Consider the following 24,672-nt stretch of genomic DNA (forward strand, 5'->3'; position numbering starts at 1 on the left):
AAAGTAATGCATCATGAGAGATCTAGTCCAACCAGGGAGCCTGATCTATAGAGGAGCATGAGGAATCCAAACTATAACTTCTACAAAAGCAACAAGATGGCATTACAGAATAAAAAAATGGTTTTTATTTATTGCCAAAATTTTCGTGAGAACAAAATTTTCTAACCAGCCCTGATATGGAGTATTATGCCCTGGATTTGTTTCAGCCTCCATGATTTTGCTGCAAGCACCATATGTTCGCTCCAATTACATCAGACACAAAAATCAGGTATCCTTCCATCTGCGCTAAGCAGTAATAAATCGTCATTCTCTTCAGCAGATCCTCTGTCCCCAGGTGCTTTGAGAGCAAATGATTTGTTCTAATCGTGCAACTGTAATTCTCAAAACAGACAATTCTGGGAATGAAACTAGTTTCTTAACAAGGCTTTTTGGATTTTGAGAACATAGCTCCAACCGATGGAGGTTTTCAGCAGCTCATTTTCCATGAGACAAGAGACAGTGAGGACTGATTTTTATATTCCGCCTTTTCTCCCCAGAGCACTCAACAACTTTTTTAAGAAATGGATGACAAGGTACATACACAGGAGGCACTTCACCAAGGTGCATGAAAGGTGTTGTTCAAAGAGCAAAGATTGTCACTCACTGTGTGTCTGCACAGAGGCTAGCACTGGGCCTGTATCTTTCTTGGGGCACCCAGGTGCTACTGTCATATAAATTAATAATAAAGCTGTCAATTAAATGCAGCCACCTCTGGTGCTGCAGCTATTTACAGCAATGCTACCAACCATTTAGGACTGGAAAGGAGGATAACCACACCATTGCAAGGGGAATCTATCCATGGGTTTTTATACTGCTGCCAATTATCATAGTATCAGAGCACCTTCCATGAATTTAAGGTGATAAATTATCATTATCCAAACAAAACATTTGCCAGGTCACCGGGACTATGTGCTCCTCCTTTGGGAGAAAGCCATGAGATTCCAAGAGTCATACAGTGTGCCTACTCGAACGCTAGCCACACGGAACACATTCATAGAAACATCTTGAATTAAAATCGAGTTGACATTGGGTCAGCAAAAAAAAAATCAAAAATTTGAGGGCACAAGTGCTCCAGACCTCACAATTTTCAAGTGTCACATGAAGAACATCAATAAGTTACCACAACATGGAGACCTAAGCAACTAAGAAATATACAGATTGGGCTTTGTTTTTTTAAATATGAGCCATGCAGAGTTGAAACTATACAAGCACTGTTTTTGTACTAGGCTAACTGCACAGAAAGCTGATAAATATTATCTGGATAAAATTACAAGCAAAGGGGGGTATTCCATAATTTAAATATCTACAAGAACAGAGGAATCTATTCAGAGCCTAAATGGTTTATTTAAAAAAAAATGCCTAATGAAACTTTAACATCTAGTATTTGACACTTCATCATTAAGGGATTGGTTTTACAGCTTGTATTCAGTTGGATATTGGCAGAATGCCTTATCTGCTGTAGTTCACAAGCATTTTTTTCAACATTTCAAATAGGGGTGGGTTTAAAAAACATGTTTAACAGTATTTCTTATTTTTTAAGGATTATTCAAAGAGGTGAAAAAAAGAGGCTTTTATGCCAAAAAACTACTGTGGTAACAAGGCAAAAGGCATAGCTTACCATATGGTTTAAACTACACGGGACTGAACTTAATTTAGAATTTAATTGCTTTCTGCAATAAATGAAATATGAATTATTGGGACACTAGTTCACTGAAGCATGTGTCCAAAACATAGTCTTACCCCAATCTACTTCTCAAACACTGAGTCAGACCAAAACAAAGGGCTGTCACCTAATCAATTAGCAACCATCCCCCTCCAAGGGGAAGATCAGAGTAATTAAGGCAAAGATTTTCCTCCCAAGAAATTCATGCAGTACTGAAGTGCTAAACCACCAAAGGCAATCCATTAAAGATGCTGTTTTCATTAGCAAGAATAGCACAGCAACCTGCATTCTACAGATAATACAGCAAAGTGAGCTAGTCTTTCTCAAGAACTACCTTGCCTTAGAGAAACAGCTGAATTTAGCAGCTGGTTCCTTCACTGGTGTCTCAAGGGGTATCTTAGAAATTAGAAAATCCACTTCAAAGATGAAGAAAATAAAACATATGAAGAAATAATTCTCAAGGAATGGCTGATTGCCAAGTTCTGAAATCAGCCAGAGACCTGCTTCTGTCAGAGGCTGATTTCTAAAGGCCTAACCATGTTACAAAGCAACTAAGCCAGGGGCTCCTGTATCAACTGACCCCCTAATCATGTTCTATAACTGGACTAAAGCCTAAGGGAGAGATGAAACCCTGTCTTCACTGTGAAATTCAACTGTGTCAGAACCAAGTTCCACGACTCAATTATTATTACAGAAGTGCCCAGAAACCTATGTAACAGGACCATATTTTACTAGGAGCAGTACAAACATGTAGCTAAGCTCTTTAAGACAAGGGGTACGTCTACACTGCCCATGTTGCAGGGCGGCTGCAACAGCACTGTGACATGGGCAGTGTAGTCAAGCTTTATTGCCGGGGGAGAGCTCTCCCAGCGAAAAAAAAAACACCCGAACAAGCGGCGGTAACTTTATCTCCTGGCGATAAAGCGCTGTCTACACTGGCACTTTCAGCACTAAAACTTTTGTCGCTCGGGGGGGGGGGGGGTTTACACCCCTGAACGACTAAAGTTTTAGTGCTGAAAGTGGCAGTGTAGACACAACTAAGGACTATTTCAGTGTAAGGGCTTGTCTACACCATGCAGCTTTTAGCGTGTGAAAACGCTCTTTGTCGGTACTTTGTCAGCACTTTTGCCAACAAAATACTTCCAGTCCCGCAAGCAGCGTTAGCTTTGTCAGCAGGAGAGTGGCTCCTGCTGACAAATCCGCGTTCACACTGTCACTTGCGTCAGCAAAACTTATCTTTCGCAGGGGGGGCTTTTTTAAATACCCGTGAAAGACAAAAGTTTTTTCCACAACTTCGCAGTGTAGACAAGCCCTAAGTGTATTTTAGTGTGGACTGGCCCCTGCAAGTAACTTACAAGCCCCAAAACATTCTAGAAAGCCCAAGCGCTTACTTGTGCTGGTAGGCAAGAAACCCAAAATCGGCACAGTAAAAACAGAGCTAAAGGCCTGGTCTACACTAGGAAATGAGGTCAGTATAATTAAGTCTCTCCGGGGTGTGAAAAAGCCAGAACCCCTAAGTGACACAGTTAAACCAACCTAACCCCCGGTGTAGACAGTGCTAGATGGACAAGAGAATACTGCTGTCAACCTAGGTACCGCCTCTCGATGAGGTGGATTACCTACACGGACAGGAGAACCCCTCCCATCAGCATGGGTAGCATCTTCACTGAAGTGCTGCAGTGGCCTTGCCGTAGACAAGCCCTAAAACTGCGAGGACATTATCGTTTAAGCAGTATGTACAATACAATATGTAATTTGAAGCGGAAGCTAAGAAACATCCTCTTTCAACATTGTATTTCTTCTTCCACACACGGAAGCTTGACAAATCCAGTATTTAGACCATAAGAAATTATACTAAAACCCCAAATGCCTTTTCCTTCAACTTTCTGAAAGCAGCCTCTACAGATTTTTACCCAGATCTGATTTAAAAATTTTATTAAGATGATGTTAAAAAAAATAGTGAACAGAGTTTGAGCATAGAAGTTTCTGGTTATCAGGGAATAACATACAGATTATCGAGGCTGCAAAGTTTGGTTTAAGGTCAGGTGGCATGAGGAATACATAATCTGCAATATCCCCGATTGGGGGTAAAAGGTTGATGGGTCAAAGTACAGACATTGAGATATGAGGGTATGAAGTTCATAGAGTGGTTGTGTTCGGGTGTGGAGTATAATGAGTGGATATGATGATGAGGATGGATTGACCCTCATTTGGTGAGATTTAATGTTTAGGGAGTTTATGGTTCCAGTTCATATGATCCAACGGAGAAGGTCACTTGGTCCCTTTCTCGTAGTGGGAGAACAATGTCACTCTGGCTCACGCCTCCTGGTACTGTCGGTGGCCGGTGATGTGCTCGATGTAGATATCCCTGGACCATCGGATGGCGTCTGAGACCATGAGGCGCCGCATGAGACGTGCGTAGCATCGACCGATCCCGCAGGTCTGCAGCACACGCTCGTTGCAGGGGTCCCAGGCGCCCAGGGCTCCAACAATCAGGGTGTCCATCTGCACCTCATAGCCCTTCGCTCTCAGGGTGTCAGCCAGGGGGGCGTACTTTTCCAGCTTACGAGCTCGGGCTTCACAAAATGCCGGAGTCCTGTTCTCAAAGGAGACTGTGACGTCGACGAGGATGATCTTTTTCTGGGCCTCATCGGTGACGACCACATCAGGTCGTAGCTGGCTGTCGGTACCGGGGATGGTGCAGTTCACGGAGATCTCCCCCAGGTGTGGCACGATAGCTTTCACCAGGCGGTTCTGGATGGCGTTGTGGCGCAGCTGCCAGGCTCTGGAGTGGGGTTTGCAGCTGCACAGGACGTGGGGCAGGGTCTTGTTGGGGTAGCCGCACTTCCTGCAACGCTTGTCTCAGTTCCGGTGGCGGACGGCTCCGTTGAGCGGGACGCAGTTGAGCCGGGCACGGTGGATGAACCGCCAGTCTACTACACTATATAAGGACTCTACTATACTGTACAAGGTCACCTCAACTAAATAAAATTGGATTACAAGAAAGATGTCACACACTCTTACATTTCCATTTTCCATGTAGCCAGATAACGCACTGACACACTTCGTCTCTTCTCCATATTGGGGTTTTGTCATCACTAGTAAAAAGGGTTTGTCCGTAACTCGTGTAGCTAATACAAAGTAAAATACATGTAAAGACAAGACAGTTTGTAGTTTTAACACGAGTTACAGGTTAGGGTAAAGATATGGGGGACCCTAGGTTTACCCCAACCTGCTCACTCATGTTAAAAACCACAAACTGTCTTGACGTCACTAGAATTTTACCCCATGTGAAGGACAAATCCTTTGGGGGAGGAGGGCCCTAACGAAGATGTACCCTAGAGGGGAACTTAGCTTAGGTTAGACAGAATTTACATTTGTATTTTTAAAAAGTTTTTAAAATAGTTCTACTCTTAACAAAGCAATTAAGTGAACACAGGTGCCTTCCCACCAGCATCACAAACCCAATCACAGCATCCTCATACTGTACCAGAGCCAGAAAGTGAAAACTGGCAGTAAGAAGTGAAAATGACTCATCTGTTTTAATTGTCCAACCTGTGTTAAGTGCAAAAAGTAAACAGCATGGATGGTAAAAAAAAGTAAATTAGCTTAACAGTAAAATATATTTTTTTTTAAATCTAAATAGAGCGGGGAAGAATTTTGTAAACATCAATTTTGATTAAAAGTAGGTCACTCAAAGTGTGTGTTCAGAACTGCTTAAGTTTCTGTCACAAACTAGAACTCTGATCCTACAATAGGGTGACCAGATGTCCCGATTTTTGGGTATTTTTCTTATACAGGCTCCTATTACTCCCCCCCACCCCGTCCCGATTTTTCACACTTGCTGTCTGGTCACCCTATCCTACAATCAGATCCACGGGCCCATAGGCACCCCCGGCAGGATTGGGGCCACTGATTTGGTTTTCATTCCAGTAGTAGTCTGCACTAATTCCTGCTTGTTCTAGCTCTGTCAACTGTTGAGTTTAATGAACACTGCAGAATCCCAAGAAACATAAGCTAGATGGAGCATGTTCAGCTACTAGTGAATAAAGGATACACTCCCAAAAATTCTCTGGTCTAATTAGGCACCGTCTACACCAGGGGTTCTCAAACTGGGGGTCGGGACCCCTCAGGAGGTCACGAGGTTATCACATGGGGGGGTCACAAGCTGTCGGCCTCCACCCCAAACCCCACTTTGTCTCCAGCATTTACAATGGTGTTAAATATATTAAAAAGTGTTTTTAATTTATAAGGGGGGGGTCGAACTCAGAGGCTTCCTATATGAAAGGGGTCACCAGTACAAAAGTTTGAGAACTACTTGTCTACACAGTGTTTGTATCCCTCTAGGGTGAGATTTTTACCCCAATCTAATTAGACCAGTACAAGCCCTAGTGTGGATGCAGTTACAGCTTACTCCCCTTCCAGCATGGGAATAGCTACACCAAAATAAAGGCGTCTCATACTGGTATAACGACATCCATACTGCAGGGAAGAGGTTGTTGTATTGATTTAACTATCCCAGTGTAGTTAAGATAGTACAACTTGTATACAGACAAGCCCTTAGTAAGCATAGCTCCAAGCCCACTTCACAAAAGCCACAAGCCAAAGCACCAGAAGTTCTCTGAACCTGAACTCCGGTGGGCGTTTGTCATTCAGAGTAGAGTCAAATACAAGCACTCGGTGTTTTTAAAGAGAACAAAAGACAGATGGGAATAAAAATGGGCAGCTTCCAAAGGAGGCCTCTGGAATCCAGATAACCATGTCATGTGCGACCAAGCACAGAGCAGACAGAAGTCAGGGTACTGGATTTGTCATGCAGAAAAAACAGCTAGAGGGCTAACAGACATTTCTAACTTGGGCCCCAGTCGCCATTTATCTAAAGTACACAGAGTGCCAGGGAGAGGTTTTGTGCACCATGGACATTTTCAGCATTAGGTGGTGATAGGAAAAGTCTTCTCATGATTCCTAGTTTATAGTGTACTTACAGGAACTGGGGCAGGGGTGCGTGTGTCAATTCCCTTTACTGCTTCCCGATTAAAAGAATATTTGACATTTCTATAGCACCTTTTATCTGAGAATTTCAAGTGCTTTACAAACATTAACCAATTCTCAACTGCATCAAGAGGAAGCCAAGGATCAGTCCCACTTTAAGGACAGAGAATGGAGAGAGGGGTGAAGCAACTTCCAAGGTCAGACAGCAAGATGGAAATAGAACCTAGGAGTCCTGGCTCCACCCCTTCTTCTAGCCTTGGGAAAACACTCATTTTCCAAGACAATTTAAGAACAGTCCGCAAAACAGCAAACACTCAAAAGGATCAGCCCAGAATATTGCTGACAGAGCAGCGTTTGGACTCTGCATCATTAGTGGCACCTAGAAACTACAACCAAAATCAGGGGCATCCTCTCCCGACTGTGCCAGGCACCGCATGTACAGAGGGACAGTCTCTACCCCGAAGAGATTACAATCCAAATAGACAATGGACGAGAGAAACAGAGGCACCCTGCAAGTCAATAGCTGAGCTATTGAAAGAACCCAAGCTCTCCTGACTCTCAGTCCAGTATCCTATACATTAATTATTATTAATATCTGGTTCTTATACAGCATTGTTCATCAGCAGATCTCAATGAGCTTCATAAAGGAGGCAAGTATCACTATTCCCACTTTACAGATGGAAAAACAGGGAAGTGAGCTGCCCTGTGTCATCCAGAGGGCTAATGGCAGAGCTAGGAACAGAACCCAGTCTAGTGCTCTATCTACTAGGTCACACTGCCTTCCAAGTTGAGTACCTGAAGCTTCAGCCCTAGTTAGGATCTCTGCCTCCTGCTCTTCATACGATTAAAACAAGGGACTAGGAGCAAGTTTCTATTCCCATCTTGGTCAATGATTTGTCCATGGTTACAGTGCAAGTCATTTGCTCTGTGCCCCCATTTGTGAAGTAGGACTAATACTGATCTACCACGCGTGAGAAAGCTGAGACTGTTAATGCTTGGAAAGTGCTTTTCAATTCTCAGATAGAAAGTGCTTGACCACGTCCACCTTGCATGTCTAAACATCAAGCTTGAAGTGCACACAGCCCACTCCCCAGCTCTTTACTTCATTGCTTGTGCACTGGCAATGAGGGCAGCACAGCACAGCTCCGAGAATGAACTTTGTAAGCAAACTAAGAATGAACACAAAACATCACTTGTACATGGATCCAACATAATTAATTGGTATGATTGTGTCTCATGCTTCCCCCTTCATTTCCCAGCAACAGTGGTAGATTGTTTAAGACAACAGATATTTAGAATCCAGAGGACTCCCCGCAACACACTGTAACAGTATTTAAGCTCAGATGACCAGCAGCTGTGAAATACTCAGGTGCTGCTATTATGAACAGATTGGATTGCGGAGCAGAAACAGTTTTTAAAACTGCTGTTTAACAACCTAAGGGCAGGTCTACACTACAGCCGCGGTAACTCGACCTAACGTACGTTGACTCCGTTGCATATCGTCGGTCAACTTACCGTGGTAGTGTAGATATAGCCTAAGTATTCCCTATCACAAGTGTGAACATTCATCTATGATTAGCATTGTGGTAGGGCCTAAGGGTCCCAGTTATGGACCAGGACCCACTGTGCTAGGCCCTGTGCAAATGCAGGAGAGAGATGGTTCCTGCCCCAAACAGCTTACAATCTCTACTGGCCAGCAGGACACAGAAATATGAATCCTCGACATACCAGCCAAGAAAGGAATCAGAAAAGTTAATATATTTGTATCAAAGCAGCATCTAGCAGTCCCAATCTAGATCAAGACTCCAAAGTGATAGGTGCTTTATGTACAGACAGTATGGGGCATGGGCTAAGCTTATATCTAAATCAACAAGACAAAAGAATTACTATTCACATTTTACAGATGGAGACACCCAGAGAGGGATGAACTCAAAACCGTGCAGAGGCCTGGGACAGAGGCAGGAATTGAACCCAGATCTCCTTAACCACAGTGCCATCCTTCTCTCAATGGCTTAGTTTAGACCCATCCAGCAAAGGTCTGACTTCACACCAAGCTCTGAAAACTAACACATTTAGGCTCTGATCAAATAATGCCATAGCCAAGAAGGTAACAAATGCATGCCTAGAGACTTGCCAATGGTAGGATCTCAGCTGAACCATGATGGTACATGGCAAGACCTGCCCAAATAAAAAGGAAGACACCTAATATTTAGCTGGAATTAGCTCATGTAACTTAGATCTAACCTGGCAAAATCTGTTACCTTGCATGCCTTCAAACACCCGTGTCCTGGTGAGACATGAAGCCTGCTCGTGTCCCCCTCAGCTGGCAACAAAGAGCCATTATGACAAGCTACTAGAAAGAATCACACACTGAAGAGGGGATAGCGATGCCAGGGTCTTGTCGATAATGGGGTACTGTCCAGCCCTTCCCTCTGGAAGGCCTGCCAAGGGCTGCTGCCACCACTGCTGTTTCACCAGCCAGAAACCCAGTGACTGGGAAAATAGAATCCAACAGTACCTGTAGTCACTGCACTATTTCTACTGATCTCCCAAAGTCCAAAAGTGCCCCCTTCACTGGGATGCAAATTATCACCAGAAATAAGTTAAAGGGGCAACATCACATATTGAAGGCCTGAGCACAGAAAAGTGTCTTACCTACATCAGAATGTCTTTACCATACAATCTTTGTGTGGACGTTCTTATTCCTGTACCAGAGAGCCTTTTATTGTTTTAGCTTATGTTACTTGGGAAGGGGTTTAAGATATACTGAAAAAAGCCACTCTTCCACCAAAATAAGGGGAAGGGAAAATTTATACCACTATAACCAGTGTAACTTTCCCAACCAGACATGGCCTAGAGAGAAAACTCTCCCCTCTGTGATTCTCTGGCTAAATTCCATCCCATTACTCTTACTAATACCCTCTTGTACCACCTATGATACACTTTGGTCAAATATAAGTTAGTCGGCTCAAAACAGGGGTAACAGAGTGAGCTTTTCTGACCTATGTTATGAAGAAGGTCAGCCTAGCTAATCCCTTTTGACCTTTAAGGGTATGGCTTGAGTGTTAATATAGGCTCTTCTCTGGGTGTCTGAGGTTAGTGGTGTTTTCAGCCTGGGCTAGCTGGCCCAGCTACAGATGTTGGTTAAAGCCCAGGTTCCCTTTTCATTCATGCTGGTAACTTTCCCACTTTGCAGCAAAGACACAAGCTAAGTCACTCAAGTGCTGGTAATCCAGTGCCTTCCCTCAGTTCCTCCATGTGCCCAGGAAGACAGACTAGTTCTCCCAGAATTCAGTGGGAAAGAATCAGAGCTACTCAGCTCATTGCAACACAAAGAACCATGGGATACGCCCCCAGAAGTCCTAATGACAAATACAAGAAAGTATAGCAACAATGAGCGCACAGCGACAAGGATAGGGCTTTGCAGTGGCTGCTCACACCAGGGCTAGTCTAATGCAGGTGTTCAGAGCTAGATGCCAATCACCCATGCAAACTGCAGTGAAGATATACTCTGATCTATGAATCTCAAGTAACTCCTCCCTCCCTTTTGGCATTTACACCTAATACATATATTCCACATCAGCTCCAAGATCCATCCTTCCATCCCCACAACTGGATCTCTTGGTCAAGCCCTTATGTCCGGTCTCAACTATTGCAGAAACCGACACACTCATCATCCCTCGCCAGCCAATACAAAGAGGCAGCTGCTAAAGCCATCTCCGTTGTCTGTCAATTTTGTCACATCACTCTCCTCACTGAATCCCTCCACTCGCTTTTGTTACAGTAACCCCAGCACTTAGCTCATAAATAGCACTTTTCATCAATACATCTCAAAGCATTTTACAAGGGAGGCAAGAACCATTATTCCCATTTTACAGATGAGAGGAGAAGTGACTTGCTCAAGGTCAACAAGCAGGCCAGTGACAGAGCCAGGAACAGAAGTCATGTTTCCTGAGTCCCAGACCAGCGCTCTATCCACTAGGCCACACTGGATCCCTTGGTACTTGGTCACCTCCTTTAAGGTTTATGTACCTTAGCCCGTCCCTAGCTGAGATTCACATCCCCCTCCACCTGCCAACATTCCTACCCTTATGTGCCCCACAGAGTCATCTCTGTGCCCCCTAAGCATGGCTCAACATTCCAGAACATATCCGCAAGGGCTAAACCCCCTTCATTATAGTGGATCTTCATGATACATATACAAAATTCCCTTCTTTTGTTCCCCATCCCAGACCTTTATCAGCCCTTAGACTCTGAGTGACTAACAGGGACTGATCACTCTTGTATGTCTGAAAGTACTTAGACCAGTGGTAGTCAATAGGCAGACCGCGGTCCAAATCCAGACTGCCAGATGCTTTTGAACTGACCTGAAAATTTTTTTATTTACTTATTATCATTACTTTTTCTTTTTATATAATTATTTCCTCCAGAGTCTGAACCTTGACGATACTGTGACAAAAAATAATTGACTACCCCCGACTTAGACTGCGGACAGTATCACAAAGAATGAGAATTTTATACCCTCACTATCACCTCTCCAAACTATACACACTAATGTTAAGTATTACTGAGCAAAGATTTGGTTCTACAGCCAGAAACGCACGAGTCCCATTCAAACTAGCGTCATACAGGACAGCACATTTCCCCACGGCAAAGAACAGTGAGAGCTTATGTAGCAGTCTAATCTTCAAAGTGCTTTACAATCATTAACTAATTAAGCATGTAAGACTCCAGCAAGACAGGTAGATATAATCGCCCTTTTACAGATGGGGAGGCAAGGAATGGACTTCCTCAAGGCCACAGAGTGAATAAATCTGTGACAGAGCTGGGATTAGAATTCAGACCACTGGAGCTAAATCATGCAGGCAGACGATGAATAAAGAATACAAGGCGGCTTCTAGAACACTTGGTAATTCTACAGTACTTCCAAAGAGGATCTTCAAATTGCTTAAAAGTTCCTCCCTTTTTAGGTTAGTTTACCACCATTTTACAGAGTGGTGGACTGAAATTAACTTAGGTTTCTTCCTTTCTCTTCTCAAACCAAAGATCAAACAGACAATCCTTGGTAGAGCCAGGAACATGAGCCAGGAGTCCTGACTCCTAGTCCCCAGCCTGGACCACTTGATAACACTCACAAGTAGCCAGAAGAAACAGCATGAGCTTTGGATGTAGACTGCAGTGGTTCTCAAACTTTTGTACTAGTGACCCCTTTCACATAGAAAGCCTCTGAGTGCGACCCCCCCTCCCTTATAAATTAAAAACACTTTTTTATATATTTAACACCACTTTAAATGCTGGAGGCAAAGCGGGGTTTAGGGTCAAGGCTGACAGTTTGTGACCCCATGTAATAATCTCATGACCCCCTGAGGGGTCCCGACCCCCAGTTTGAGAACCCCTGATGTACAGTTTCCTGTGAAATGCATGTCCAGCAAGTTTTTAAAACGTGCAGTTAATTTACCTAGGGACGCCGTGGAGTCTCCATTACTTGAAGTCTTTAAATCAGGATTGGCTGTCTTTCTAAACGCTATGCTCTAACTCAAACAAAAATTATGGGCTGGATGCAGGAATCATTGGGTGAGGTTCTATGGCCTGTGTTATGCAGGATGTCATATTAGGTTATCATAGTGATCCCTTCTGGCCTTTAAATCCATGACTTACCAGGGAAGCTGAAATTCACAAGACTCTAGGCAGGCCTTTACATTTTGATTTGGGACTTCAACCATCTGAGGTCTGGTCACTCAAAAGAACAAGTGCTCTTGAGAGCCTTCTATTCCTCTTCAGACACTCAGATGGTGCCAGGCAGGGTAAAGAGACAGGCTACAGAGAAACTGTTGAGATAATCTCTGTCAACAAGAACAGGGAAGGGAGCTACTGAAAACATTTTGCAAACAAACCTACCTGGCTACAGGGAAGAGACAGGCAATGTGCTTTTAGACCTTAAAATAGCAACAGTGTTCATTCTCAGACTTCCACTGGGGACTACAGCAGTAGCTACTCAGAGCAGCAGTTGTTCCCGAGACAGGAAAGGGGTTATTGCTATCAGAACACAAGTCTTTAGCCCAGTTGGTTTAACAAGTCAATTCAAAAATCTCTTCTTTAAAGACACTGAACTATAGCCAACTACCTGGGTGAAATCAGCTCTTGTGGACATGGAGGTTCACAGGAACCATTCTGCCCCATAGCAAGTACAGAACTGTGGAATGGGAACACAAGGGAAGCAATTGAAGCTCCAACGGTTGGAAACTAGGACAGGGCAGAGCGCTGGAATATATATTTCAGAGATCGATCCCATCACTGGTATCTCAAGGTGGTGGAGGAGGGATATGGGTGATGTACTCTAATAGGGCTTTTCTGTCTCACCCAGTTAGGATTCCAAAATGGAATGGATGTATGGCTTCAAACTCAATGGAACTGGCTTTTTATTGTTAACAATCTGCAGAACAAACCCTTCCTACTCAATGCAGAGCTTCACTTATATGATCAGTAAGAACTCCATGGCCACAAGGATGAAGTTACAGCAGGTATGAGTACAAGGGACACTCGCAGGAAGGACCAGCACGAGGGGGAAATATGGGCCAGTGATTAAGGTACCAGCCTCGGACTTGTGAGACCTCAGTTCAAGTGCTCTGCTCGACCACAAACTTTGAGCATTGGCCTGCTAAACCCAGGGTTGAGAGTTCAATCCTTGAGGGGGCCACTTAGGGATCTGGGGCAAAATCAGTACTTGGTCCTGCTAGTGAAGGCAGGGGGCTGGACTCGATGACCTTTTAAGGTCCCTTCCCGTTCTAGGAGATACGATATCTCCACTGCAGGGCTAATAGCACTGCCCTGCGATTGTAAAGATAAATACAGTAAAGATGGTGAAGCACTCGCATATTAGGGGGCCAGGTAAGTACCGGAGAGTGATTTTGGAGTTTCTTGGTTCAATGGTAGTTTCCAGGGCAAGTTGCTTTAGTTTGTGAATTTCTAGTAGTGCAGCCTCTTTTAGACACAGCCAGTCACTGTCTACAGAGCTCTGAAGCCAATGAGGCAAACCTGAACAGAAAGCTTCATAATGGTACCACACCATAAGGCACACCACACTAGCCCAATTGTCTATATTGCCCAAGCTAGAAACCCAGGCTCTCATTTCCACAGGAGCCTCAGTTAATTGCAATTGCTCCAGCAATTTACAAGGAAACTACAGTTGTTGCATCTTCCCAGAGTAGCCTTATGACAGATAATAATACCCAGCTCTTATCTAAGGCTTTTCATCAGCAGATCTCAAAGCACTTCACAAATTTGGGATGTATCATCATCCTCATTTTACAGCTGGGGAAACTGAGGCACGGAGAGGGGAAGGGATTTGCCCACTCACACCCTGCAGGCCCGGGGCAGAGCCAGGAAGAGGAGCCAGGAAGAGGAGCCAGGTCTCCTGAGTCCTAGTCCAGTGCTCTACCCACACTACCTAACAGGGCCGGCTCCAGGCACCAGCTTAACAAGCAGGTGCTTGGGGCTGCCAAGGGAGAGGGGCGGCACCTGCAGCAATTCGGGGGCGGCAGGTCCCTCACTCCCTCTAGGAGTGAAGGACCTGCCGCTGAACTGCCGCCGCCGATCGCGGGTTTTGGTTTTTTTTTCCCTTGGGGTGGCAGAAATGCTGGAGCCGGCCCTGCTACCTAATAAGACAGGAAGGACGACATTTTCCATTACATCACAGCGACGTCAGGAACAGTACTCTTTTTCTGTATCCCTGTGCTTGCACCTCAAGCAGACTACCAACTGAATCTGTGCCTGTGTTTGGACAGATTTGTGAAGACCAAAGAAATTGCCAGATTGGATCATACCCAAGGTCCATCTATCCCAGGATCCTGTCTTCAACAGCAGCTAGCACCAGATGCTTCAGAGAAAGCTATGAGAACCAGACAGTGGGCAGATGTAGGTTAACCTGTCCCCCACATAGGTTTCATCCTAGTCGCGAACAAAGATTGAAACATAAAGTTTAATATCCCTTAAACCAGAATTTTTTCCAATTAATTGTAACACCCTGGATATTCTTGAGATCCATTTAAATATCCAATCTCTTTTGGTACTGGCCTCAATGACTCCTTGTGACAGCAGAGACCAAGTCTCAAACTAATACTAAAGCCAAAAGAAGCAGGTGCTAATGGAAGCTTAAACCCATTTTGCTAGTGTTCAGGTTATTTCATTTCATAATTGCAGAAACGACTGTATGTTTGATCTTTTTCCTAGACACACAATCCGGGGGCACGCGCACGCACACACAGAGCAGCCTTGGAAAACAAACTGGGAAAGTAACAGAACGTCCCATACAAATGACAGCCCCATTCTCAGAGCAAAGGAAGTTTAAGATGGATAATGTACAGGAGACACTTACTAAACAAAAAGAGCCCTTGTAAACAGAATAGCCAGCCAGCCAATTCAGGTAGATCAACTCAAAGTACATTTAGACATGACAGTTCCTTCCCTCGACACAGTTCAGCTATTGCACAACCTGGTGCTGTTTGCAAGTGTTTGGCTTCCTGATAAATATGAAATGCAGCACTCCAAAAACATTGCCACTAATGCTTGGAAGTCCGGTTGCTTCAAAGACTGAGCTTTTGACCAAAAGCTTCTCATACCAAGCCAGTAGTTTTTCCTCTCTCTCAACTGTTAAAGTTACCAAGGGAAGAAGGCAGAATTCAAGGAAACAGAGCTAAGCATCAGCCATGGGGGAACTTAATGAAAACACAATGCCATTAGAGAAATGCTTTCCATGGGAACATCAGAATGACTAGCTTAATTTGCAATTCAAGGCACTTCCATTTAAGAAACACCTAGTCTTTTTTAGCTTCCATACAGCCAAATGTGTTCAACCCACCACCCCCACCTAACAAATGTATCCAGATATTTTGAGTTTCATTTTAGATTGAAAAATAAAAAAGGACAAGCAATGTGCTTATCTGACATTAATCAGAATCTGAGTCACAGATGAGGCGATATAGAGCAACTTTCTCAGCTTAGTGTAACCAGAAGGTTAACAGAAAGGATTGGGAGTCAGGACTCAGGACTCCTGGGTTCTATTCCCAGCTTTTTCCACTCACTTGCTACAATGATGTCTTCCAGTGTGAGGCTGTGGTAATTAGAGGGTTTGGGTGGTATTTCTGGTATGTTTGCTCCCTATACTTGGAATATGTTACTGCTCTTAATCTAAATCAAACAGTCTCAAACTTATTTTTAAATGGGGGGGTGGGAGGGGGTGGACCGTACCATTTTTGTCTCATGGGCATCACACAGATCTCCTTCCCAGTCTCAAATATTCCTGCAACTCTATGGCAACTGCTAACATGGAAGACTCATATTAGGGAAATATTTAACATGCTCTTATCTTCTTTCAGCAAGAAGAGGGAGCTCCATGCAACACACGGATTTCTCACAGACTGCTAGTGGGCATGCCATGGGCCACAGCTAAGGAACCAGTGTTCTAAGCCAAGTCAAATGGAACTTGATATTACAGAGATAGACAACTTATAAATGCTTGTCAGAATATTGTACAAGCCAGATAACATCTTTACGCTTTATCGTTTGCATTGTAGCCTCTGGGTGCTACTATAACTGAGATCAGAGGCCTATTGTGCTAAGTGCTGTGCAGACAGTGGGGAAACTGAGTCATGGAAATGACGTGACTTGCCTAGTGTCAAAGGGTTGGAAGAAAGGAAGGATGGTCCAGTGGTTATGGTGCTAGCCTGGGACCCAAGAGACCTGGGTTCAACTCCCTGTTCAGTTACTGACCTGCCCAAGGTCACACAGGGACTCTCAGTCTCTGTGTTTCAGCTCTCCATCTGTCAAATTAGGATACCACCTCCCTTATAGGAGTGTTGTGAGAATAAGTACAGCCAAGACTGTGAAGTGCTCAGATACTATAGTAACAGGGGCCATATAAGCACCTTACAGAGCCAGCAATCAAACACAGATCTCCAGAGTCCCAGCCCACAAAGCAATCCTGTCTCTGCTTCAGTTCAGCCATCTGCAAAAGACTATAGTGGTACATCCCTTCCTCACAAGCAGGTCACGTGGCTTAACTAACTAGTGTCTCTAAAACAGAGACATGGCACTGGAGAAAGGCAGGGTATTTGTTAGGTGCTGCTCCCACGTTCTTCACCGTTGGCTTTATTTGTAGTCACTTCTGGTACAGGAAGTTCCCATCTACCAAGCACAAATCACCATTGAGCACCAACTGGTACAGGGACATCAGCTCTTACCAAGACCAGCCTAACCGGTTGAGCAAGCATTACCCTACTCTTTAGCCTCCAAGTAGGGAAGAAAGGGTGATTTAATAGCCCAGAAAAAAGCTCTGCAGCTGGGACTCCCCCCGCCCCCCCTCCCCCCCCCCATCATGTGACTGTTAAGTAACAGGATGATATTTTACCCATTACACTTCTTCATAAAACAAGGAAACAGAACAGACAGTTGGGGTTCATAAGGAAGTTTCATTTGTTTCTGTCCCCAGGAATTTATCACATAAAATGTCAGGGATAATAAGGGGAGAGAAAAATAGCAATACTGTATTAGAAAACTGCCAGCAGAAGAAAGAAATCTGCAGATATAGCTCTCAGCAGGAATTAAGAAACTCAGGACTGGAAGAGACAGTAGGAAAAATATCAGTTTTGCTTGACACATGTAGTAGGCAGTGTGTCTAATAGTTAGTACAAGACTCCTGGGTTCTATGCCTCACTCGGCTACTGACTCTTTGGCTGTCTCTTAGGCTGTGTCTACACTAGAATACCGGTATAGGTTAGTGTGGGTACAATTATATCATCATAAAGATGCCTTATTCCCCTTCCAGTATAGGAAGAGTTATATCAGTAAAAGGCATCTTTATACCAGTATAACCCACATTAGCATTTGCACCATTTTAACTATCAGAAAAAAAGTTACACCACTAAGGGCATGTCTACACCGTCCACGTTACAGTGCAGCAGTGCTGTGACATGGGCATTGTAGACACATTATCGCCAGGGAAGAGCTCTCCCGGCAATTAAAAAACAACAACAACAACAAAAAACAAAACAAAAAAACACCCCAAACTGCGCTCCTGGCGATAAAGCACTGTCTATACTGGCACTCTTCAGTGCTAAAACTTTTGTCGCACGGGGTGTGTGTGTGTTTTTTCACACCTCTGAACAACTACAGTTTTAGCGCTGAAAGTGACAGTGTAGACACAGCCTAACTAACAGTAAGTGCAAGCTCTTTGGAGTAGAACCCTGCGCAGATACAAAATGTGTGAGCACATCGATCCGCAAACATAGTCTGCAGATATCCCCAGATATAAAACGGATATCCATAGATTTGCAGGGCTCTACTTTGGGGCAATAGCCTGTCTTCCTACATGACTGCGAAGCACCTACCATGCCTTGGGGCCATGCATCAATAGGAGTCTGGGCTGCAGTTAACTTCACAATTTACGCTCACCTCACACCATGAGAAATCACCATAGCTTGGAACACCTAACAAAGAAAAAAACAGCAACTACACACACACACACACACAGAGCATCAGCACGCCTTAGAATCCAAACACTGCCTCCTTTGCTGGGAAGTAGCAGTTAGGCCAGTGTTTCTCAACCTGGGGGTCAAGAGACAGGTTTAGGAAGGGTTACAAGCAGGGCTGGCATTAGGGGGTAGGAAGCAGGGCAATTGCCTGGGGCCCCATGTCAAAGGGGACCCCACAAAGCTAATTTACATGTTTCAGCATGGGGCTGAAGCCCAAAGTTCGGAGCTTAAGGTGTGTGTGGGGGGGTGTCAATTTTTTCTAGCAGGAAGTAATGATCTATTTTTTCCCTTTTTCTTTTTAAATCCAAAGGGAGTCACCAGCATAAAAAGGTTGAGAAACACTGAGTTAGGCCTTCCCACTCACGAGAACCAGGCAGTACCAATTACAGTATTTCCACTTAGCTCATCATCAGTCTCACAGTGGCGTTTTGGTCTGTTGGGTTTTAATACCTCCTTGCAGCTAATATAATCCTGAAAGTTGGACTTCCCCAGTTGGGAAGCCAACCTGAAGAATAAAACTTAAGGCAGAGAGAAGTGGGAAGTACATCACATAGGGAGGTTGCTCTGGGTCTCAGAAGCTGGACTTCTGCTCCAGTTGAGACTTCTGCTCTCAGCTACGCTGCACCATTCTGCACCATTAGCATGTGGCAAAAAGTGCAGAAGGAACATGTTTAAGCTGTAAAACATCACGGATAGGGCCAGAGGTCCTCATTCAAAAAACAGGCAATAAAAGCCAAAGATTTCACAATTTTCTGCATCCGCCACACTATGCAGCTATATATTTTAAAATATTGTTAATTCCAACCGATGTAGGTATACGTGTAAGATGCACTTCCTGGGAGATTACCGAAATCCCTGCAATAGGGCTGCATTCTCTGTCAGTGGGTGCATTGGGAGGGTTAAGAGATGCATACGATTTCACCAAGTAGGACGTGAAAACAACCTGGTCAAACAAGGTAATACAGTGCAACCCCTGTTTATCTGAAATGTTTCTGGGACAGCAAAAGCATTTGGATAATTGAGAGAGTTAGCCAATTCATGTGGAGGGTGAGGGTGGACAGAGATCCTGAGAAAAGGGAGTTTTGCGTTAAAGGAAACAGTGTAATACTGAGCTGTAAATGTAGAAATGTTTACTTCAAGGATGAAATAGACGTCAGTTTTGATGGTCCAGACGCTTGAAATACTCATCCACAATGTTCTAGATAACAGAAATTACAACACTTCCTGTTTTTAACCTCAAAATAGTTGACTCTACCTTGAAAGCAAGAGGTGCTCAAGCTAAATTTTCCACCTAAAACAGTTTTTCAGATAAGGCTCACCTCAGTTTTGATCACAAAAAGCCACCACCACACAACAAAGTGAACTTTGGCGAAGCGTTGCTCTTCAGTTTAGATGATCAGTTTAGGATGGCTGATAGTTCTCTGCTCAAGAGAAACCAAGGGTGGAAATGGTACAAGTAAGTCTTGGAGGTCAGGATTTAGCTGAGTTGGCAGAGTTGCATGGAAAAGGATTCCATACAAACCCCCTACCCTGCGCTCTGATGCTGTTATCTTCTTAAAAGCACAAGATGACACCAAAGTGAAAAAGCAGCAAGAGATGGAGATACACTATAGTTTGCCTTCCTTGGTTTCAGTTCTCTGACACATCTCCACAACTCCCTCTTAACACTGCCAGAGATAAATTCTTATTTTATTGATAATTCAGATTACTGCCAACTCTCCAGTCCTCCAGTTTTAACGGAAGCAGATGACTGAAATCTTGGCTCTGAATTGTGTTCTGCTTTTGCCTTTCTTTATTATGCACCACAATAGTCTACTTGCAAACCCCCCCCCCCCCCCGCCCAAAAGAAAACAGGGAAGGACATAGATAAAGAAGCCTAGATAATTGAGAGCCAGTCCAAAGTGTCAGAGTCAGAGATCTGAATTCTCATTATCCAGCCATACACACAGGGATAAGGGAAGCAGAAGCTTTATTTTTATGCTTCAGCAATTTAAAGTTGAGGCAGCTGAAGAGAGATCATGGAAACAGCTTTACATCAATCATGCTTAAATGTCAGCCAAATTTAGTTATTTTGAAGAAATTGTTAAGAACACAAAATGAATGAATGTTATGAGACCAGTTAATAGAAACAGAGGGAGCCTCTCCCCATTTTGAAGTCGCATGCCTGCTCATTTGAAGGCACCTACGAAGAAAAGTCTATTAATTCTAAGGAGCACGAGGGCACGCAGTGAGACCACGTCCAACTTCATCCCTGTTGTAACTCCACTGACATAAGGCATGGATTAGTAGTCAAAGGGTTCAGCTAGGGCCCTCTTGGCCACACGATGCACAAGTGTATGTACAGTACACAATTCCACACCTCCCTGCGCTTCATTAGCAGGGGGGACACAACCACATAGTGGTCTCTGGACTGGGAGGGAAGCCCATTTTTTAAATACTTTTTTTTTGGACAAGGGTAAGGGGAAGATTAAGTAGCACATGGCTGCTACAGTGCATCCACCACTAAGAATGAATCAGACTTCATGGAGCGAAGGCTGTTATTAGGACAGAAGTCCAAGACCTTTCAGACTGCCCGGTCACCCCCTTGCCAGGCCTATCTAATGCAGCACGTGTGTGCATGTAGTTATCCTACCCATTAAATCAGTTAGCAAGTCACACAGGGTTTTGTCCTGCAATGATTCTCAGCACCTCATGGGACCCAGCCCAGAAGAACAGCAGCACCCCACCTCTCCCTTAATGAATCACATTCAAACAGATCCTCTCCTTGTTCTAAAAAAAAAAAAAAAAAAGTCAGGTATAACACAAAGCAATGAATAATTACCCTCTGCTATTATACAACCTGCCTCAACTGTACTCTTGAAAGAATACTCTTTACAAATAAGGTAAAAAAAACACCTTTTGATTCCCCTTATGCAATTAAACAGAACACTTGAAGGGATCCTGGCTGCACAGCCAGACCCTTCTTTTCTCCACAAATTAACTCCAAAAAAAATCACTGACTGTGGGAAGCTCCCATCTACAACAGGTCTCAACTCACAAAGACCAGGGAGAAAAAAAAAAAGAGGTTCGATTGGTGCATTCTTATGAGCTGTTTCCTAAATTCAGCTTGGGGAGGCAATTTGCTCACTAGTTGTCACCTCTCACAAACACACCCCTGAAAGAGCAAACCACAACCACCTCACAAAGCACCTTGAGCTGCATCAAATGAATGAGGCACTTGAGACAGAGGTAACCCCTTGGGTCTGAGACCTAATAAGGGCATAGGGAGATACTGAGTGAGCATGGAAGTGGGATCTTCCATCCCTGAGAAACCCAAGGAAGGACTAGATGTGATATGGAACAGCAGAGAAGGCAAGGAGATTCAGAGCAGGGGGCCATTTCCCTTGCCCGGTCAAAGCCCCCATCATTCATCATGGATTGATGAGGCAATTAATATGTGGGAGAGGAAGAAGAGATGGAAATGCTCCCTGCTTCAAACTGCTCATACACACCATAGGGGATAGATCAATCCACAGCCCTCTCCTTCCCATTTCAGGGAGATTGTGTTGAGGGTGGGACATTAAGGGGACACAGAGCCACTCCTGCATCATCACTCATTGGCCTTTGGATATAAGAACTAGAGAGAGAGCTCTCTCATTCCTGCAGCATGCCTCTCTTTCACCATGGGAGCATTACAGGGTTCTACAAGTGTCCCTGCACCCACTCTAGGGTGGGGGGATTAGGAAGATACACAGGGGTCTATAGATCTGTGCACAGAGCAGACCTATAGTAGTCTCTCCCTTACCAGTCTCCATACCTCATTCACCAGGGACAGCAGTTAGTGATGAAGTACTGGGGTCATGGGTACACATACAGAGGTTATCTCTGACCTGCACCACCTCCCTTCCGTTCTGTTCACCATGGAACAGTAGAGTATGGGAGACATGTAGGGAGCTCCTGGGTGGTGGATATTTAGGCACATATAGGAGATTCTGTAGGAGTCCCCTGCCTTCCTGCTCCACATCCCCCAGCACAGGGAGGGCCAGGTGGATACGTAAGGACCCAAGAAAGGTGCATATCGATCTATAGAGAAGAGGCAGGCTCCCACCCCTCACTTTAACATAGGAAGCATAGGGTAGAGATCTATAGGAAAAGGCGTATTACCCACCCCATAGCCCCATAGTCACTGCTTGCTCTATGTACCCCATACGGTGCAGAGAACCCCTCTCCTGCCCCCCAGCATGCCCTCCCCTCAGTAAAACATGGAATCCCGCCCGCCCGCCCTCCCGTGAGGTAGGAGCCCCCCAGCCCCCTACCTGCTCCGTGTCTCTCTCATTCACGGTGGGGAGGGGGCTCCGGCCGCTGCTCGACATCTTGCCCCCCCCTTGGCCAGCGGCTCCTGGGGCTCCGGCAGTTCCTGGGGCTCAGGCCGGGGCTCTCCTCACACCGCTGGGGGGCGGCCAAGCCACCACCATGGGGGAGCCCCAGGGGGAAGGGGGGACTCAGGGAGCCGGAGGGCGCCGGTGCTCGGACATGGGTCTCCGCCGGGCCGCGGTGAGGGAAGCCCGGCCCGATGGCTCAGGCGAACCCGGGGATGAGGCGCAGGGACCAGGCCGCGCCGCCGGGAACCGGGCGTGCGCGTAGGCGAAGGCTGTGCGGAGCCGGGGCTAAGGAGATCCGGAGGCCGAATGCCCCCGGCCAAGCCGCCTTCTCCGCCCCGAGATCCGGCTCCCCTCAGCGCATCTCACACTCACACAGCAGCAGCTCCCAACATGGCCGCCACCGCCGGCCTTCGGCCATTTCCGCCCCCGTCCGGAAACATCCGAGTCACCCGCCAGAGCCAGTTTCCGCCGGTTCCGGAAACACCAGCCCCCTTGCAACCTGCCGCCTCCTCACGGAAACACTCGACTCGCCCTCCCTCACCATCGCCAGCTCCCGCCTCCTTCCGGAAATAACCGAGACGGCGGGCGCAGCCCCTTTCACGGTCGGTCATTTCCGCCTCCTTCCGGAGAAATCCGAAGTTCAACTCCAGGGCAGCGATCGGACATTTCCAGACGATCGCCCGAGAGTACCCGAAGGCTGAAGATCGGCCGTTTCCGGAAAACTTCCCGCCCCCCCCGCTGACGCATCCCACGGCAATTTCCGGAAAGCAACGAAAATAGCCGAAGAAGCTTCGGTTCTTTCCGCCTTCCCACGGCGAGTAGTACCCGAGCCCGGGGACGAAAGCAGGCGGAGCCGCCCAGCTTCGGCTATTCCCGCCACTTTCCGTAAATAGAGTCTGAGCTTGCATCTGAAGGGGGTCATTTTCCCGTGAGGAGCGGAGTAGTGGGACCGGGTGGGGGAGAGAATAAATCACCCGTCCGGGCAACTGGGCGTGCAAATGTGTACACGTGGATGCACACCTGGTTGTGCAAACATGCACAAGCGTGCATGCACACCTGGGCACATATACCTGCAAATGCATCTACATAGGCACACATGGTAGGGCTGCAAGCACACACCTCCAAACCCCAGTGCCCAGCCATAGATGTGCATGCATTTCATAGAATCATAGAACTGGAAGGGACCTCCAGAGGTCATTTAGCCCACTCCCCTGCACTCAGGGCAGTATTAAGTATGTGACAGGCGTTTGTCCAACCTGCTCTTAAAAATCCCCAATGATGGAGATTCCACAACCGCCCTAGGCAATTTATTCCAGTGCTTAACCAGTGCTTTGCACCCCCATCTAAACCTGCGCCCCCTGGAGACACAAGACTCACCTGCACGCACTCCCTCCCAGCCCCATGCACACCCGTGCGTCTCTTCCCTCACGCACCTACAACCAGCCCTCACGGAAACACAGGGTCCCCTTCCCCTCCCAGTGTCCTCCGTGCGTGGGGGGGCTGGTGCTAAACCCCCCCCCCCCCCCCCCCCCCCGGGGGGGGGGGGGGGGGCGCCCCCCCCCCCCCCCCCCCAGGCGCACGGTGCTGATCGGAAGACTTATTTTCCCATATGCTCAGACCCCGCCTTCTCTGCTATTGCTGCTAGAGTCTCATTACCCAGCTACATGGGCTAGTACAACAACTATAGCTTGGGACTGAAGTGCGCCAGCAGCGGCACCTGCTGGTCAGAGGTAGACCTGCAGTTAGTGGGCCCGCAGCTCATGGCCACGAGCAAAGGCTGATGCGCTCGGGATGACGCTGGCGCTTGGGGGCGCTCAGAACCCCACTCAGCGTCCTCGAGATGCGATGGGAGCAGGCTGCTGGCAACGACGTCCAGCGCCCCAGTTAGCCCACGAGCACGAGGAATTCGTTGGGGGGGGGAGGTGAGCACACACACACGCCCTCGCATGACCTGCACACAGCTACAGCTGCATGCACACACACACAGTTGCATGCATACACATGCACATCCGTGCAAACACACATGTGCAAACAGGGCCGGCTCCAGGCACCAGCTTCTCAAGCAGGTGTTTGGGGCGGCCGTTCCGGA

At 46.1% G+C, this 24,672-nt stretch overlaps 1 protein-coding gene across 4 annotated transcripts in view; it reads right to left on the reverse strand.

Annotated features, from left to right (window-relative positions):
- MARK2 (microtubule affinity regulating kinase 2) overlaps positions 1-22,992 on the reverse strand; it is a 100,702-nt gene extending 77,710 nt beyond the window's left edge. For all 4 annotated transcript variants that reach the window (XM_024213607.2, XM_024213606.2, XM_024213604.2 and 1 more), the window contains exon 1: positions 22,518-22,992. In XM_024213607.2, coding sequence (XP_024069375.1) covers positions 22,518-22,574 — 57 coding nt within the window. In that variant the 5' untranslated portion in view covers positions 22,575-22,992. The remainder of the gene's footprint in view (positions 1-22,517) is intronic.
- Positions 22,993-24,672: the final 1,680 nt, after the last annotated feature.

The sequence above is a fragment of the Terrapene carolina genome, unplaced genomic scaffold, assembly GCF_002925995.2.
Source record: "Terrapene carolina triunguis isolate 2854851 unplaced genomic scaffold, T_m_triunguis-2.0 Scaffold89, whole genome shotgun sequence".
Classification (NCBI taxonomy): domain Eukaryota; kingdom Metazoa; phylum Chordata; order Testudines; family Emydidae; genus Terrapene; species Terrapene triunguis.